Consider the following 19,937-nt stretch of genomic DNA (forward strand, 5'->3'; position numbering starts at 1 on the left):
AAGCCTGGAAATGGGAGGAAAAGGAAGAGGGCAGTGTAGCCGCCCCTGCTTCACCTCCTGGGGGATGTAGGGAACCAGGAGACGGGGAGGGGGGTGGGATATGGAGGGTCGTTATGGAGGAAGAGGTGGACAATTGTGAAGGGAGAGAGGTTTGGTTCAGATAGATGTAAGGTAAAGGAGGCTAGGTAAGCTCATTAAAATGTTGACCCACCATAAAGTCGCTGCCGAAGTTGTCCTCTCCCCTCTCCTCGTCCCCCTCGCTCATGGCCTTCACCCCCTGGATAAACTTTCTCAGGATGCCGGCTTGGTCCATCCTTCTGTCCTCTTGTAACGTATCCCGTTGCCTTTTCCTTTATAAAAAAAACAACCTCCCAAAGCAGCAAGGGAGGAGAAAATTCAAAAATAAAACAAAAAAGGACACAAGGTAAAGGGAGAGGGGAAATAAATTAAAAATAAATAAGCTTCACGGATCCTCCCAGAGAGTCATCGTCGGTTCATAACACAACACCTTTTTTTTTTTTTTTTTTATTATCGCCCCATGTTGTTTCACCCTTTCCTTCTTTCTTCTGGGCTGTTTTCACAAGGCTAACGGTTAACGTAGTCCCAAAGAAAAGCAGCGGCGGCCGGGCTTTCACGTCTACAAACAAGTTAACAACCGTGGCGTCACATAAACTGTTAACACTAGGCTCTGTAAGAAAATAAAAAGATTGAAAAAGGACAAAAACCCTGATCTGGTCAGTCTATCTACCCCTCCCTGTCTACCTCGGTTGCCACATTCACACACTGCTGCTCGTTATTCGCTACTGGGGAACATCCGGACTGGGCAAAGCCGAAGGAGAACACGGCCTTCCCTTTCCAGGATATAACGGCCTGTGATTGGACATCTGACACCAGAAATTAAAATCCCATTGGCTTACGTGGCTGTAGCTCTACCAAAGATCCAAGTCTGATTGGATAGAATGTGTGTCTGTCGTTTTGACGCGGTTCGTCATCATTATCAGAAATAATGTATATAAACCCTCAATATGACAAATATATGATGTAACTGTAATACTGTTACGTATATTGATTTAATGTATTTTATTATGTAATTATATGAATATGTAGAGTAATCTTTTTTTTTTCTAAAAGTGTTTTTCTTACATTTTGTAATTGTATTTTATTGCTTGGACTTTGCTTACCATAGAAATAAGCATTAGTATTTCTATGATTCATACTGTCAATGTTGTTTTTATGTGTTGTTTGTGTATGTATGTTTAAATATGGAATTAACTGCCAGATAGACCAAGGACAATTTTACACCTTTCCATACTTTCTACTCAAATATAAAAGTTGTGCAACAGTCGTGCCAATTAAACGTATTTGGATTTTTGTTTGGTATGAAATCTGTTTCAAAGAATAGACTAAATTGATTTCATTTTACAGCCTCTGTTAGTTATTTATTCTATAAGAAGACTACATATATTGTTTACAGTAATATAGCATATGCTTTCCCTGTATCTATTATTATTATAAATTATTCCTGAACTTCACACTCTTACATCTAAAAAAATAGTTGCTTGCATAAGTAGAAATATTATAACTCAAAATTACAAGTAAAAGTAACGAGCAGTAAGATGTCACATTAAATCATTGATGCATTAATGTGAAAGCATTTCTGTTATGTAAAAGGTCCAGGTGGCACTCTGTCTAATTCCTTCAACTCATTTTAGTGTGGGTTGGAGTCACATGTACAATCACACATTGAAGCCACTGACCTCCACTATCTCCCAACATACATGTGCCTTGCACTGCATGCCGCACTCTGTCAGGAGATGCAGGAGAGAACAAGCCACAGTAAACTTCTCTATATGGTTTAATAATCCTGTCACTCAGAGCAAGAGCGGTTACTGGATTTTAATCTGGATCACTAACACACGCACACACACACACACACACACACACACACACACACACACACACACACACACACACACACACAATAGATAGATAGATACATAGATAGATAGATAGATAGATAGATAGATAGATAGATAGATAAATAGATAGATAGATATTATGTGAAGCCCAGAGTGAAGAAGCAGCTAACAGCCAACAGATTAATGGCTCAAATATATAATCTGGATTAAGATACAACCAGAAATAGAAACAAACAAATTTGTCATGAAACATCTCCACTAATGGTCACACTGGTTACATAATTGTGTCTGTGTGTGTGTGTGTGTGTGTGTGTGTGTTAAATGTTTAGTTATACAATAAAAAAATATTGTTTAATAACTTTATTAAGGTATGCTTATTTTGAGCATCCAGTTCACTTAAATTTAATGTAACTGACAAACTGTTAAGAAAGAAAGAGCAACGGGGATGGAGAGAAGGAGAGAAAAGAGAAAATAAATTAGTATTCTGGATAGAGATGTCGGAGGACAGGAACTCAATAGACACTTGTGCATGATTAACTGTCTTCCGTTAAACACACACATGGAGAGAAGGGGAATCGAGTGACATTGTTTTCCTTTAGCTCTACCAGTGACAACAAACAAACCCATCTATTGAGTCTGAGGAAGAGGGAGAGAGAGAGACGCTGTCACTGAGCCAACAAGCTTTCACACACAAACTGCTTTTTGTTGCTCTTGTCTTTAAACGTATTTGCTTGTTATCCTCAGTAAATCTGTTTTGTTTTATTTGCTTTGTTTCTGTACCCTCTTTATTTACTCAACATGAGGGACACAGCTGATTTGAACATGTCTGATAACAGAGCCTGCCATAGTAATTCTCTCCTCTCCTCTCCTCTCCTCTCTTCAGAAGCTGAAAATCGGGAATGTTTGGCATTTTCACTTGCCTCTATCAATGTGCTCTCTAAAGCTCTAATTTATATTTTTAGCCACAGACAATTAAGTCTTAGTTATGTTGCATATTTGCCTGAAAATTTGTTTTGTAATATTATTTATGTGCAGACAGAATTGTACGAGTACCATTTGAACCTTATGTTTTTCAATTTGATCACTTAAGTTATTTTATGTGTTTGTGTAGTTATTATTTTAAGCCAACAAACTATCTAACTAACTGATTACAGCGTGTTGTATCTGTGTTTATCAACTGTGTCTGAGTAGGAGTGTAATGGCCCCTGGGGCTGAATTATTATGTGTGTTTGTGGTGAGATTTCTTTCTTTCTTCTACAGTTAGTGGAAACAGGTCAAGCAGGCCGAAGAGATGAACCCACACCAAAGAGTGCTCTTCTTTACTGTGTTTGTGTGTGTGTGTGTGTGTGTGTGTGTGTGTGTGTGTGTGTGTGTGTGTGTATGGTTGAATGGGCAATCATATTTTAAGAAAAGACCTTATGGCCTCCTGCGATCCAGCTCCTTCTATCTGTCTCTTCCTTTTCTTAGCACTGCTTCTGTTTTCTCTGTACTGTATCTGACCCTGACCTTTGATCTCTCTGTGGAGAAGATAGTCACAACAAGGGATCAATTACACATCAGATTAAGATTCCCGTTTTCTTCCTTAACAACTCGCCCCCGTCCATCCTCTTTGCTTCATTTACCACGTCTTGCTCTCTTTCTCCCGACTCCCCCCTTTTATCTTCCTCTCTTCCTCCTTTTCTCCCCACTTTTACTCACTTGCTTTTCTCTCTCTCTCTCTCTCTCTCTCCATCTCTCTCTTCTCTCTCTTTCTCTCTCCTGGAATGTGCTGCTCAGAAGCAGCTGAGTGGAGGAATGTTGCTGTAACAAGCCCATACACAACCCCAGGGGAGGGAGGCTCCACACACACACACACACACACACACACACACACACACACACACACACACACACACACACACACACACACGCGCACGCACGCACGCACGCACACAAAACACACACACACACACACACACACATTTCTTCTTCATGACGTTTTTTCTTTGACTTTCTTTCTCACTGCTAAACGATGAACTCCCTTGTGTTCTGTCTTTTCCATGTGTGCCTGCAGTGGAGGGCAGAGCATGAAGCTGCATGTGTGAGAACATATAGCAGGATGAGTATATCTGGTCCGGACACAAACACACAGAAAGAGAGACAGAGAACGTGAGCCTGCCTGTTGCAGTAATGAAGTAGGGTGAAAATGTTTGCCCACAGGGAGGAATGACTCAGTTGCATGTTGCTCAACCCCGCCATGCCTCCCCCGCCCCTCTCACTTTAAAGGCTTCAGAATTCACTCATCCACACAAAAAAATACTGGGTCAGTTTGAACCAAATTTGGGTCAGTCTAGCACCGACCCAGTACCCATGAGAATAGAAATCACTGGGTCACCAATCACACCCAAAGAAAATTGTTATTTTGACCCAGTTTTAGTTATTGGTATAATTGTTTGAGGTTATTCAGCCACACCGATATGTGGGTATTTTGAGTTATATCTGCCAAATGGGACTACAGATGGAAATTAGCCTTTGGGCTATAATCTGGCACTTTTACGTGTACTGCTGTACATGTTCATTAAATGTGCATTGTCCTTAAATAAATAAATAATAATAAAAAAAATAACAAGTTTTTTTTTGTCTAAACAGAACACTAAAAATGTTTATAAAAACATACAGTTTATGGTTTAATTAATGACCCAACAAAAATCTAAGCATGACATTGTTACTGGATCAATATAACCACATATTGGTGTGGCTGAATAGCCTAATAGAAATAATATCAATAACTAAAACTGGGTCAAAATAACACATTTTTTTGGTGTGTGATTGGTCACACAGTGGTTTTTATGCTCATGGTACTGGGGCGGTGCTAGATTGTCCCAAATTGGGTACAAATTGACCAAGTCATTTTCAGTGTGTGCAAGTAAAGAATAGAATACTCAAGTAAAGAAAAAATACTTCAAAATTGTACTTAAGGATGATATTTGCATTATCAGATAGAGACCCAACCTAAATGTTAGCTGTCAGTATCTGAGTCTTTTTAGGGTACTCGCATGAAACAAAATACCTTACCTTACTATTTTCTCCAAAATCTTTTCTCAGTAGGTTTTTTCCCCTAAAAGATAAAAAAAACACCACCAAAATAAAAATGTATGTATATAACGTGCAAATTAAAAAGTCAACAATACTGGCGTAACATGGACTAATGTAATGGTATCAAACAGAATGTTTGAAACTCAGCCTTATTATCTGTGTGATATGTGTGTAAGAAAACAGTGTGTGAGGTTGAGACTGTGTGCAGCGTGGTCCGAGTGGTGAGGTGGTTGATGTGGCACTGCTCAGCCTTCTGTGTGTGTATATCTGTGTGTGTGTGTGTGTGTGTGTGTGTGTGTGTGTGTGTGTGTGTGTTTTGGGTGCATCCCTTCCCTCAATAGATTCCAGCCAGCCTGTCTCTGTCTTTACCAATGACACACACACACACACACACACACACACACACACACACACACACACACACACGCACACACGCACACACGCACACGCACACACACACTGGCAGGCAGCCAGACATTGGCGGTTGGACGCTCTGTCAGATTTAGACACGTAATTACTGTCCTAGCTTTTGAGAGCTGCATATGTGTGTGTTTGTCTGTGTCTATTTAAGTAGCCTATACTGCATGTGTGCGTTTTACATGGAGTGTGTTTATGTCAGTGACACTGGGACAGAGCTTCCCTGCTTGCATACTGACACATTATTGTAAATGGACAAGAGAACCTGACATAGAGTCCAGAAAAACTGCTTTTAAGGCCATTCCAGTCACTGTAGAGTTATGTACTATCAACTGGCGCCCCCAAGTGGTAACATTTGCATGTTGCAGTGCAACAGTCACTAACAGAAGATGTTTCAATGAAGAAAAAATGAGGGCACTGAAGGATAAACTAGTTGGTTCAGTAAGATCCAACATCACAAATACTCTTTTATACCATTTGTATATTGGTACATTGGTAATATTGGTAATGTATCCTTGAATGAACAACAATTACAGTATCTGACCCAATGTGATGACATGCAGAGTTTGATAGTTAACATCTCTAATTCTTTCCTGCAAATGTACTGCTATTGATACTGTAATGAAAATATGAATTATGATATACTGTTAGCAGAACTGTAAAAACAACTACTACGAAATAAAAATAGACATTGAAGATGTCATTTTAAATCTTCCTTGAATCTTCCTTCTGTTTGTACAAATGGTGTATGCAGGTAACTGAGAGTTAGAATGTGTTCCATGTTTTCACAGTTCAGGGCAAGGTGGAGGGTGGGGGTGTGGGCTTGACCTGTGCCATCATCCCATCATCTTTTTTTTTTACATCAACTGTGTCACTTTGTGCATTCTGTATAGTAAACATGTATTACCTGAATAAATGTACATACCCCAATATCATATTCTTTTTTTCTATTTTTATGTATAAAACTTTGTAACTTACTTTTTTAAGTACTCTGCTGTTTTACTACTAGAGTAACTCAGCATCAATCAATTGATTCAGCACATGGCAAAACAAGTAGTTGGAGAGGTTGAGGGGTAGGTTTAACAAAATGGTGGACTTCGACACAGGAAGCTGCTGTTCGTTTTCAGTTTCCTTTAACAACAGTCATAGTTTCTTTTAACAGTGACTGCAATCGTTTTCTAACCTTAACCACGAGGGTGTTTTTCTTAATTATGAAGACGATGGTTTTCTAACTTCAACCAAGGAGCTACCGTAACCCAAACCTTGATCTTTAACTGAACTTTAGCGGTGTCGGATCAGAGTAGAGGTGAAAATGATTCATCTTTTGCTGATTGTAGTCAGTTTGTTCATTTCAGTTCAAATATTCATGTCACAACTATGTAGTTTGTTCACTTTTTTTTCAGGATTTTGCATTTTTACAAAGTCAAACATGAGCCCCACCCCATTCTAGGAAGAGTCTTGATGACCTTTTTTCATAAATACATGCATTCAGCAGGTAAGACCTTTCTTGGCAGAGCGCAGGAGGACCTGTTGTGGCATTACTCACGCTCCATACAGAGGTGGAGTGTTGATGGTCAGAGATGCCGGTTCCCTCCTCTTCTCTTTTCTCATAACCAAACATCTGTCCAGGGTCACTCTGTGGTCCTTTTCCTCCTGAAGCAGTTGGAGAGGGAAAATTGTGACGATATGGCAGCAGAGATGGGTAACAACAGATTCTTCAGAAAACCAAATGCCATCCTGTGGATTGCAACAGTGATGGTGATATTATATGCAGTAAGTATTCATTTTTCTATTAGATAGATAGATAGATAGATAGATAAATAGATAGGATAGATAGATAGGATAGATAGACTGTTCACTTATATTTGCTTTGCATGTTATAATTAGTCTAATAATTATTAACTACATTTTAATAACTCTGCTACTACTATGCAGTCAAAAGTAAAAGTACGTCTATCTCAGAAATACATGTGTTACAATTATCTTCAGTGGTGGTGGTGGAGGGGGGGGGATGTATTCAAATCCTTTAGCTACTTAAATAAAAGTAGCAATATTACTTAAATTAATACTGATCATATATTTCGTATAAACAATCTCAAGTAAATAGTAAATAGTAGCTGCCAGATGGTTGTAGGAGTAAAAGGTACAATATTTCTCTCTAAAGGAGCATGAATGTAGAATACCCAAGTAAGGTAAAAAACACCTCAAAATTATACTTTTTGCAGCTGTACAGTTAAGCCGCTGTTGCTTTGCAGGTCTGGTGTGTACTGTTACTTATCCTGACGGCATCAGGACTCCTTCTGGACAGCCGGAGCTTTGAATGTGGGAACAGCGAGGTGAGACTGACAGGACGATAATAACACAAGTCATTTCTATATATTCTGTAGTTGACAGAATAAAACATGGCAAATTCAGTCTCCTTTGGTCTTGGTTGTAACAACCGCGAGCTATATTGGATAATCTAATGAAGCAAATATGGATATATGTATATTATATTTACTTATATGTAGATAAATGAATAGAAGTCCCCGTGTGCCCTAAAAGAAATCAGTAAGATCTTAAAATCACTCCTAAAAACAATATGTAACCATGTGACACTGATGACGGTAACAGCTCAAATAAAAAGGTGTGTCATCTGAAATATGAAACTGGAAATTGATGCAAATCTGGTTAAACTGAAATATAGGCATGTGTATTATCTGTATTTTTTTTTTGAATCAGGAAATATCTGATAAAAAATATGTAAACAAGACTATGAATCTGACCAAGACATTTGATTCCAGCTTTCGGTACTGACTGAGATTTAATACCCAGCCCTAGTCACTGTGTTGTGCTCTGTCCATGTTGATATGATTGTGAGTTTTTTTTCTTGTAGGATCTTGTAGATTCCAGGCTGGAAATTTGGGCCAGACTGGTGTATTTCTGGTCAGGGTTCAGTCTGATGGTCTGTATGTTGCTGCTGCAGGAACTCTGGAGAAGAAATGGCTTCTATGCAAGAGTGGTATGTGGATGTCTGTGTGTAAGATATTCCCCCTCGAAAAAAAAACTTAAAACTTGATTGAACTGTCTTTCCCTCCTCTTGTTTCTCTTAAGTCAATTGTTGCAGCCAGTGTCCTGTTGCTAAATATGCTTCTATCTGTTGGCTTTTGGGAAAAAGAGAATCAGGTAGGCATATCCCACCTCACCTTTATAGTTGAATGCTGTAAACATTAACTAGCATGAGAATGAAAGCTCATTTTTTGACATTGGAAACAGTAGTTCGACAAAAAAAACAAAAAAAAGAACTTAACTCAAGGTTTTCGTCTTCTTACTACAGTAGTTTTGTTTCTGGAACTTTCAACCACATCTCACGGTCTTGGTCAGTGTCCCAATGTCAAACGGAACTAGCCTGTTTCAGAAATGGTGGCAGCAGTGGCAATAAAGCATCATCCATCTGTTTGTCTTTCTATTTGCCTCTAGGTGATAAAACAGTTTGAGAAGCGCTACTTGGCTCTGCTGCCTCTGGCAGATACACCAGGAAACACACTAAACCAGACTGACACAATCTGCCATTCACTCAACAATGTGTACCGCTGGCAGGCTGAGGTAAGACAGGAAATATGTTTTTTTAGGATGTAAAATTTACTGTAAGGAAAACAATTGTTTGTCTGTCTTCTTACTAATGTTGCTTCGTAACTAGTGGATGTACTGTTTGCTAACAAGTCTGTCATATCAACCTAAATGTTGATGATATGTCAATGTTGTGTTCAGAGGTTTAAAGGTCCCATGACATGCTGCTTTTTGGATGCTTTTATATAGACCTCAGTGGTCCCCTAATACTGTATCGGGCAAGGTGGAGGGTGGGGGTGTGGCCTTGACCAACTGCCACTTTGCTCGTTTGAAAGCCATGATGTCTCTCTCTCTCTCTCTCATGGGTGGGCCAAATTCTCTGGGCGGACAAAGCAGAGAAAGGGGAGGTAACCTTGCTCCTTATGACCTCATAAGATCGTCCCATCTGAGCTTTCATATTCTTAAAGGCAGAGCAGGATACCCAGGGCTCGGTTTATACCTATCACCATTTCTAGTCACTGGGGGACCATAATCAGGCTGGGGGAATGCATATTAATGTTACAAAAACTCAAAGTGAAATTTTCATGCCATGGAACCTTTAAAGAAAGTTCTTCATTACATACTGTCAGCCATTGTACACGTGTTCTTGCAGTTTATGACATTTAAACATGAGTAGAGCACATATCTAAGTAGCTCTGAGTCATATGTGGTGTGTGTGTGTGTGTGTGTGTGTGTATGTGTGTGTCACTTCAGTTTAATTGCTGCGGACTCCAAAGCTACAAAGACTGGGAGTCCTTGATTCCAGACTCCTGCTTGTGTGATGGACCGGACAGCTCCAGATGTGTAAATCATTCAACCTTCAAACAGGTATACAAAGTGTACTGCAGTGTGTGTATTGCATATACAATATGTCGTCTATTTTATAGTGTTTGTTTAGTACGGACATATGTTTTTTTTTCTGCTTTAGGCTGGAGTTGGAAACTACAGCCTTGTTTATAAGAAGGTAAAATGTAGCCCTAAATGAACTGAGAACAAATTGACAAACACTTTTGGCTATTTTAATTGAAGATCTCTGTATTTTTTTTTTTACTTCATTTCATTTTGTGTATTTTCCTGTGAAAGATAACAGATTATAGATATATTATTTGCATTATTTACAATGTTTTAAGTGTTAAACTCTTATACTACCTCAGTTTTCAGTGGCTTTAAATTGCAGAAAACAAAGAGAGATGAAAACCATTCATTATTAACACATTGTGCGTGTGTGTGTGCGTGTGTGTGTAGCCTTGTCTTCCTACAGTCTTATCCCTTGTAAAAAGACGCACCTCCACGTTTTGGGTTGCCATGACATCTTGGGTAAAAAGTATTATATTCAAATCGGGTTATTTCACTTGTTTGCACATACATTAAAGACGCAGTGTATTCCTCTTACATCACATAAATAAAATGGCATGAGACCGTCCTACTTCTTTCCTTACTTTAGCTTAATTATCTCACACGGACGGTCAAATATCTTTGTTTTACTCAAATGTCGCAATTGAAAAGTCGTGTTTTCTGAAATTCCATTGTGTTTCTCTAATGATGTATTTTGTATTTCAATAATGTGTTTTATCCACCATAGTTTTTTTGTTTTTTTTTTTGTCTTTGGCCTCCAGGGCCACCATAGAAAAGATACATCATATCAGATGCCCTTAAAAATGTCCTTATTTCCTAATTTATTCAGATCCACTTCACTGGTGTTCCCGTTCTCTTCTTTATATTGTGTATAGTGGCCACTTTGTTAAAGCTTGGGTATTGGGTAAGTACCTAGACATGATGGTAAATTTAGACAGAAATAACATTTGTGTTCAAATATGAACCAACTAACACAAAGCAATATCTTTTCCTTGTGTACTCAGGTATTTCACGATATATGTGTGTACGTTTGGAAGAAAATTACCATTGGAGAGGAAATGGTTCCAGTGGTGTTCATCAAAAAGGACAATAACAACCAAACAGAGGAGGAGAACAGGAAAGACAGGGAGGCAAAAGAAAGCGGCAGTGATGGCGGTGTAGTCTTAGACATAGAAGACAGTATAAGTGGAGGAGTGTGAGAAGTCAACGCCCATGTCCATGATCCTGTTAGAGGAAGGTTCACCGCTGCGTTGGTTGATGCCAACAACCCCACCGCCATGTTTTGAGTGTTTTTGAAAAAACACTACTACTACAACTATTTGTGAGCTAAAGTCTCTTAATTTGTCATATTGCAAAATTGTAATAATAACCTGCTAATTTACTCACACTATGCGTAAATTGCTCAGGGTGTGGCCGTATGGATGGGAATGTCTGTGTCAGTTGCGAGAACAGATAGGCTACTCTGAATTGTCATAGTGCCATCAGGTCAAAATTGGAATTTGTCCAATACTTTGGTTTATGATAAAAACACTTGCAAAAGTAATGACAAATGTCAAAATCAAAAGTTAGGAGTGAGGAAAGGTCAGGGGATCACCAAAGTCATCCAAATTCATCCTCAGGGGACCACGAATGTCCATTCAAAATGGCAACGCATCTAATAGTTGAGATATTTCAATCTGCCAAAGTGGCAGACAGACCAACAGACCAACAGAAAAGCTTGTGCCTTCCTGCTTCATTGTCCGATACAGTGACTATGGTTACAGAATGGGAATGGTTTGTCATGTCTCAACAAAATAACACAATGTCAACTTTATGGTCTTGTGATGGGAAACCATGGCATGTTTAGAAGACGTTGCCTAGCAATCCCCCTCTGATTTTCCATCATTGCAGAACTAATCTAATATAGCCAACAGTAGGCAGAGCAGGAAGCTCTGGCTGACTGCAGTTAACGTAATCAGCAGTAAATCATCATTAGACTGTGTGGGTGAGACGGATAGTATGGACTTCACCACTGTGGGCTAGTAACACAATATTGTGCTTACTTTTATACACATTCAATTTCAAATCTCAGACCCTTAAAGCAGCTATAATCGATACTTTTATAATGATATGTATCAAACAATGTGAAACCGTTCGTTCACAGTGATAAACCTACAGAGAATTATCACCTGGCTTGACAGAGCTTTAAAGTGAGTATCAGATCATTGCTCAGCTGTCCAGCCCAAAACGTTCCTATTTTTGGTTCACTCCCATCACTCCCAAAACGTCATTTTCGGCCGCAGCTGCCAGCTGCTTCCACCCAAACAACTCTAAAAACCCACTGTACACTAGAGGTGTGAATCTTCAATGATCTCCCGATTCGATTACGATTATCATGTCAGCGATTCAATTCGATTCGATATCTCGATGCATCAAATACATTCTTCTATTAAATCCGTGTAGGATATTTAATTCATAGCTTTTCAAGCTTCAGAAACAAAACATTCTGCAGTGCTCTAATACTAAATAAATTGGATACATAAAACTACAGCACTGAGCACATGGCACTTCCTGAATGTGCAAAACATAACAGAATATGTAAACAGAAATGTTGTTAGGCCTACATTAAATTGTAAACAGAAATAATCAATTATGAGCCTACCGATTATCAATGCAGCATCGTCCATGTCCATGATTCGATGCATCGATTATTTGATTCATTTCAACACAGATAAAGATAGTGAATACTGGTCGTACATTCACCACTTTAAAACGTGTAAATAATCAACTCTTTGCTATATCAACTTAAAAAATGTCAATGCTGTGTTCACAACTTGTTTCCGCTACCCGCAAGTGGCCAAAACAAAATCAGTTATCGCAGGTTTAAGTAAAAATAGTAAACCACAATGTAAAATTACGCAATTGCAGGTTAAAGTCCTTATTTCAAATGTTTTACTTAAGTAAAGGTACATAGGTATCATCGGCAAAAGGTATTTAAAGCTTTAATGCATAACGTTTTGATATTAATGAATGTCCGTTACATTCAAGCCATTGCCAAATGAGATGCTACAAAGCTAACTGAGACTGTCAGCTCCACACAACTCTCTCTGTATTTCTCAGCATGGCTGTGTTCAGAAGATTGCGTTTTCCGGTGACTTTTGCGCACAGAAACTTAAGTGAAGATAATTACCTCTTCTGAAGAGTCCATCATGTTTTTTTCAATCCTCCGTGTCCTCCGTGGCTACTAGCAACTGCGTGGGGAAGGGGTGGGGGTGGGGGCGTGTGCGCGATCACATAAGGCTTGTGTTATGTGGATGCGACAGTGTTGTTTTCATTACTTAGAATTCCTCATGGAGGAGATTAAAATTTAAATTAGCTTTAAAGTGAGAGTAGTAACATGTACTGTAACAAAACCTATTCTTCAGAGGTTTTGCTGCTACAGCCTTACTTGGTCTGTTATAATTGGTGGCTTACTAATAGTGGCTAATGGCAGCAAATGTACTGTAGATATTGCTGTAAAACTGATATTACTGAGTCAATTTGCAGACTTGAGTCTGCATTACATATATTGCTTTTTTATTAATAAGGGGAAAAATTCCACTAATTAACCCTGACAAGGCACACCTGTGAAGTGAAAACCATTTCAGGTGACTACCTCATGAAGCTCATTGAGAGAACACCAAGGGTTTGCAGCGCTATCAAAAAAAGCAAAGGGTGGCTACTTTGAAGAATCTAAAATATAAGACATGTTTTCAGTTATTTCACACTTTTTTGTTAAGTACATAATTCCATATGTGTTCATTCATAGTTTTGATGCCTTCAATGAGAATCTACAATGTAAATAGTCATGAAAATAAAGAAACACATTGAATGAGAAGGTGTGTCCAAACTTTTGACCTGTACTGTACATGTACATGTACATGTACAGGGACATGAACCGACAACCCTCCAGTTCCAAAGCCAAGTGACTGAGCTACAGCTGCCCCGTTTTTGTTTCCCTTATAGTTTAGTGTTCAGTCACAATCTCAATCATTTAAACATTTCAAGTTTCTTTTAATGGGTTGGACAAAAACTTTGACATGTTTGTGGAAAAAATATGCTTCAATAAAGTTTGAAGTGTAACATATTTAGGGTAAATTGTAAAACTTTGTAACACATACGTAAACAATAATTTAAATAAATTAAATTCTGGACAAGATCAATTCATACCATGTAAAAAATAAGGATTAGCTTTATGAATTCAACCTTTACCACTCAGATTTCAAACATTGTAAACAAGTACAAAGACAAAAGATTTAAGAAGTGAGACCTGAAGTAAGACAAAAAACAAATGTAGGCTGTGGTTACAGTCATCGAGGCCTTGCGTGTATTTCTTTTGCGTGTGCTTTGATTTACTCACTCTTAGTTCAAGTACAAAATAATTAAATACTAGCAAAAACATGTTTTCTGGACTCCACCAGGTCAAGATCAGAGATTCATATTTGTCCCTCGAGCCCTGAGCTTCCTGGTTTTAGTGGCATGGCTCTATTGTAAATAACACAAGCACACACAAGCACAAGCACAAGCACACGCACAAGCACACACACACACACACACACACACAGACACACACAGACACACACAGACACACACAGACAGACACAGACACACACACACACACACACACACACACACACACACACACACACACACACACACACACACAGTGTGTTTGAAGAATGTAAAAGTATCTGAAGTATGTACAGAGGCAAATGTCATCTGTAAACAACTTTACACCACAGCTGTTTGAGTGTCCTGGTTTATTTCCCGTCTGGCTGTCCCTCTGTCAATGTGCAGCTGCTGTGTCCTCCCCGTGATTTGACTCGACGATGAGGGACAGTTTCAGTTCTCTGCATCAGACAAAGTCAATTTTAGATATTAAATTGTGAATAGGACTTACAAGCTATTAACATTCAAAAGGTTTCGATTTAAGCTTGTCTGCCATATTTTATGACGTCATCACTGTAAAAAAAAAAAAAAAAACTATCTTCAATTTGGTTATGAAAATGGAATTTATAGTGCTGTTGGATTGCTGCTAGACTGCCCCGTTAATACAGGTGCGTACCTCCCTTTGTGTGCAGCCAGCAGGAGAGCAAACAATTGTTTTTGAAAGGCTAAACGCAAACAAATATGTATTGAAGCTGAATATTTAATTAGACAAAAACATGTTTTGGGTATTTTAGAAATTACATTAATCTTTGTTCAATATATTTTGACTTTTGGACTTGATAACGCTTTGGAGTTATTGGAAATGTTTGAATCACACGCGTCGGTAACAATTCTACCACTGGAATCTAATTCATCAAATAGTAATACTAATAATATTTGTATAGCCTAATCTTTATGCAACTGTGCAAAACTTTAAACAGAAAGAATAGCCATGCATTCAAATGTTGATTTAGAATTTTAAACGTTAAGAATGAAGCTTTGAACTATTTGGTACAGCCCTACAAGCTAACAGGAATTTAAATTAGTTGGTTTGGTAACGGAGTTAGTGATCTTTGGATGACATTTTGAGGAATACACTTATTTGCTTTCTTGATGAGAATTAGATGAGAAGATACATTTCTACAGTTTGAACTACTAACTTACTAACTGTGTAGCCGAAGCCAGCCGCCAGTTAGCTTAGCCTAAAACAGAGGGGAAACAGCTAGCCCACCTACCAGCACCTCTACATTTCACTACTTAACGTAGTAGTTAAATGTTGTTTAATCTGTACAACAACTCAAGATATAACATGTTAATTAGTGAGCGTTTAATGTTGTTGCTCCAAAACTGAAAATATAACATATCTGACATTATAACATTTGTGCAACGTATACAACACAGACACAGTTGACAACAACAACAACTCATAAACCCAAACTCATAAACCCTCCTCAGAGTAGCTGTGAGATGACTTTTAACTTTTGATAAAGGAATTAGACTGGAGATAATTGATATATCTTCATGTTATTTACATGAAAAAACAGGAGACTGAGAATAACAAAGTAAATCTGTCATAGCTCACTGGTTACCACAAGCATTATCCAGTTGATAAAGCCACTGCATGACACTAACAAGATGGACAACAGTGAAGCAATTCTTACCTACGCCATCGGCTGTATCCTCGGCCAGGGGGTCGGAGTTTGTTACATACTTGCTGCCGAATATCTGCACCAACTGGTCAAAGAACTTGCATTCTTGTTTCTCTCCTCTGGAAACAGAATATCAGAGCTTGTTATACTGTAAAGTGAAAAGTTGTGCCTCAAATTAATGTGTACAACAGCGCAGTGGAACGATATGCAGTTTGAAACATGCTGAGAGGATAAAACTGTAACTCGATGTTGAGACCTGCAGTATGATCTAACCACACACACCCCTCCCCACCCCCCTCCCCCAGCACTGAACAAAGGTGCTTACTTTCTGCCTTCTAAGAAGTGTCGGAAATTGGCCCTCAGCCTCTTTATTCTGGTCTGACACTGTTCAGGAGTGCGTATGTAGCCCTGGTTGGCCATGACCTCAGAGATCTGGATGAAGATGTGTTTGTTCTTGGTGCATCCCTTCAAGGTCTCCTGGATGGCCTCGCTCCCCCATACGTCCAGGAGGGCCTCGGTCTCCCCGTCGCTCCAGACCAGCTTCGAGCTGTCGGCCACCCACTGGGTACCCGCGGCATCTAACAGAGTGGAAGAGTTAAAGAGTTAAAACTGAAGAGTTAAAGTTATAGTTTAAAATATTAAATCTGCACAATGTATAGTATAGTTACTAATAATGAGAAAATCTATACAGTCAATTGTATAGATCTACCGTATTGGTAGAAACGTGTATAATCTGGCATATAGATTAGTAAAAACATTAGATAGAATTAAAGATTTGCTCACTTATATTTACGGTATCATTTTTCCTTAAAGGTCCAGTGTGTAACGTGTTTAGTTGTTCATTATCAAAATCCTTTTTCATGAATATTTACCTCCACCATCAATTCCAAGTATTCCTTTTGGCTTGAAATTGTACATTTGCGTTTACATGAACTGGGGTAGATGCTCCATATTCATGCGCCATCTTTAAATACGTTAGCCGGTAAGGGACATACAGGACATACTGCTCCGCCTTTCGTGTTTTCGCTGTCACATAATAACATCACAGGTGCTGCTAATGCCGCTAATGGGTATTGTAGCTTCTTCTTCACCCAGAAAAAGGATATTGAAAAGAGCAAGAGTAAATAATGACTTTCTGACGTTTGGAATATAACACAAAATATTAAAAAAAAGCTGACTAAAATATATATAAGAAGGGGGATTTTTACTGGATATTTCACTCTATTTCAAGACAGTTATCGGAGATGGCTTCTACTATCAAAAGGATTTGTTTCTGCAGTAGAAGCTCTTATTTTGTATTTTGTTTTCATATTAGGTCCTTTTCTTAACTTCTTCTGGTATATGTATATGAAACTGTATCTGTCATGTGTTGAGATTTGGTCCGGAAACTAATTTATCTTGTCTTATGTTGTGGTATAACTTAACTTGTCATTATAAAAACTAAATAAATGAAGTCAAGCCTGCCTCTTTTGCTGCCATATCGATCACATGAGAACGCCGTCACTGCTGCCTCCACATTATTATGTATTGTAGTTAGATTGATCCAGTGTTTATGGCATCCAATGGTGTCACTTAGTATTTAGGAAGATGTGCATTTTCTGTAAGTTTCACCTTTCGTTTGAGTGCAGTCATCCAGCTCATCTGTGACTGATGTGTCTGCGACTGAGCCGTCCACTTTCAGCTCCCTCCTGAAAATTTCATCCATCTCACTGAAGAATTTATATTCCTCCCTGAATTTTAAAAGGTGAAAAAACATGACAGTTAGCCTGTTATTAGCCAGAAACGCTAATCCCAAATGTTTTCCATGACAATTAAACAAGTCAGAGAGCAAATTATAACACCAAAAATGGGTAAAATTCATTCCTCACATGGGCCTTTACTCTTGGTCACGTCAAAACAATATATACGGTATATATATATATATTTTTTTTTAAACTGCTGCTTTATCAAAGCAAATAACCATGAAAGTGCTTGTTTTAAATTGGCATAACCAACTGATGCTACAAAGAAAAAGCTGAGGGATAACTTACTAAAAACTGCCCAATAAAGAGCAGAAATGTTTTGTAGAACATTTTCCGGAGTTTGTTTGACATTTAACCAACCAAATTGCTACCACAATACCAATAATATAACTTATGAATGCGTTTGGAAGAAAAAGAATCAATAGTTTTTGTCATCACTGACTTTTCATGGAGGAATCCATGTTTAAGGCGCTTAATGCGGGTGTAGCACTGCTCGGAGGTCCTCATGAATCCCTCGTCACTCATCTTCTCAGAGATGTACTCAAACACGTGGCGGTTCTTCAGGCAGCCCCTCAGGGTGAGCTGGACATTGTCTTCACCCCAGATCTCCAGCAGCGTGCGGGTCTCCTGGTCCGACCAGGGCGTCTTCTTGCTCAGGTCGGACTTGAGGTGGCTGGCTGACGGCTGCTCGTCTGAGTGGAGGAACAACACATTCATTATTGGGTTTTAAAGATATGGTGCGTAGTTTCTGTCGCCCCCATGAGGAATTCTAAGTTATGACAACAAAACTGTCGGCACATCCACATGATACAAGCTTTCCGTGACCACGCACCACCCCCACCCTTCCTCCACACAGTTGCTAGTAGCCAAGGAGGACAAGGAGGACTAAAAAAAAACATGATGGACTCTTCAGAAGAGGTCATTATCTTTGCTCTATTTTCTGCGTGCGAAAGTCGCCAGACTACAGCATTTTCTAAACCTAGCCATACTGAGAAATACAGTTTTGTGGAGCTGATGGTCTTAATTGGCTTTGGCAATGGCTTGAATACAACGGACATTCATTAATATAAAATAGTTACCCACTAAAGCTTTCATTTTTTAAAATTTTGTATACAATATCTGCACAATAACACTTTGTACACTTATCCAAGGGTGTGATGACACAAATTGATTTGCTCATATTTGAACCTACACATGTCAGCATCCTTAAGGTCCATGAGGGTTTGCGAGGCGGTGTCAGCAGCAGTACTGTCCACATCAGCACACACAGAATCACCGAGCACCGGAGCCAGCAGGGTGAAGTATCGAAACACAGTGGGCCGTCCTCCACTTCTGGAAAACGAAAATCAAATGCAAGCTGGGAAACAGTGTGCTGGGGTGGAAATGGTGGCCTTAAAAAAGGTTTCAACTGCCAGGACCAACGAAGCTAATTTGTTTTACTAATATTTGAAACAATAATGTATTAAAAACAAACCAACCTCATATAATGCCAATTTTCAGGTTCATAATTGTATTGTTGTTTGTATGTTTACATGGTTTAATTTTCAAAAAACACCATGTTTTTGTTGTACTGCACATTGCTGCAGCTCCTCTTTTCACCCTGTGTGTTGAGCTCCCTGTTTAAGCTACAGAGTGAGGCATTGCACTTCTCTCCCATCTTTGTTGGGAGTGGCACATGCGCAGTAGGACTACTAGCCAGTAAGAAGCAGAGTAGGGCGGACCCTGACAAGCCTGCTAGTGTGATCCAAAGCAAACCCGCTTCAGCCGATAACCATGGCTTCGGCTCAGCCTAACATATTCAAGCCTGAGTCTGATCCCAAAACACAGGCAGCACAACCCGACAAGCTTCGCTACCTAGACTGGAGCAAGACGTTTCAGAGTGGTAAGTTATTTAAATGTTAACAAATTAATCTTTCATATGTAACGTTTTAATCCTGCACCATCTCCTGGACATGGCGATACAACTATCTGAACTCTTCGGGTCTCCGCTCTAACTATCTTGGTTTGAGGGCGTGTCACACTAGCAGCTAGGCGAGCATTATAACGTGTGTTACAAATTGACACAAAATGACGTGCGTTTGTCACGGCACTAAAGGCTGGACTACAATAGAGCTGTATTGACCAGTTTGTGAACAGTGTTTTCTGTGTGAGATGGTAAGTTCCTTCAGGGTGGACTTAGGGCTATTTTTTTTTATACACAATAAAGGAAAGGGAAAAAGCCGAAAAAGCATAATGTGAGCCCTTTC

At 39.0% G+C, this 19,937-nt stretch overlaps 2 protein-coding genes across 9 annotated transcripts in view; both read right to left on the reverse strand.

Moving 5' to 3' along the window:
- Positions 1–13,055, reverse strand: part of ptpn12 (protein tyrosine phosphatase non-receptor type 12) — a 70,702-nt gene extending 57,647 nt beyond the window's left edge. The window contains exons 1-3 of one of the 2 annotated variants that reach the window (XM_028570353.1): positions 13,024–13,055; positions 6,958–7,064; positions 212–350 (exon numbers count right to left, since the gene is read on the reverse strand). In XM_028570353.1, coding sequence (XP_028426154.1) covers positions 212–350; positions 6,958–7,064; positions 13,024–13,044 — 267 coding nt within the window. In that variant the 5' untranslated portion in view covers positions 13,045–13,055. The remainder of the gene's footprint in view (positions 1–211; positions 351–6,957; positions 7,065–13,023) is intronic. The other variant, XM_028570354.1, reaches the window with a different exon arrangement.
- Positions 13,056–14,491: 1,436 nt separating this feature from the next.
- The window catches only part of zgc:113263 (uncharacterized), a 33,178-nt gene continuing 27,732 nt past the window's right edge, over positions 14,492–19,937 (reverse strand). For all 7 annotated transcript variants that reach the window (XM_028570495.1, XM_028570492.1, XM_028570491.1 and 4 more), the window contains 6 exons: positions 18,884–19,023; positions 18,134–18,383; positions 17,561–17,679; positions 16,275–16,527; positions 15,962–16,068; positions 14,492–14,722 (listed from right to left, as the gene is read on the reverse strand). In XM_028570495.1, the coding sequence (XP_028426296.1) occupies positions 14,715–14,722; positions 15,962–16,068; positions 16,275–16,527; positions 17,561–17,679; positions 18,134–18,383; positions 18,884–19,023 (877 nt within the window). In that variant the 3' untranslated portion in view covers positions 14,492–14,714. The remainder of the gene's footprint in view (positions 14,723–15,961; positions 16,069–16,274; positions 16,528–17,560; positions 17,680–18,133; positions 18,384–18,883; positions 19,024–19,937) is intronic.

Source organism: Perca flavescens, chromosome 23 (genome assembly GCF_004354835.1).
Source record: "Perca flavescens isolate YP-PL-M2 chromosome 23, PFLA_1.0, whole genome shotgun sequence".
NCBI classification, from domain to species: domain Eukaryota; kingdom Metazoa; phylum Chordata; class Actinopteri; order Perciformes; family Percidae; genus Perca; species Perca flavescens.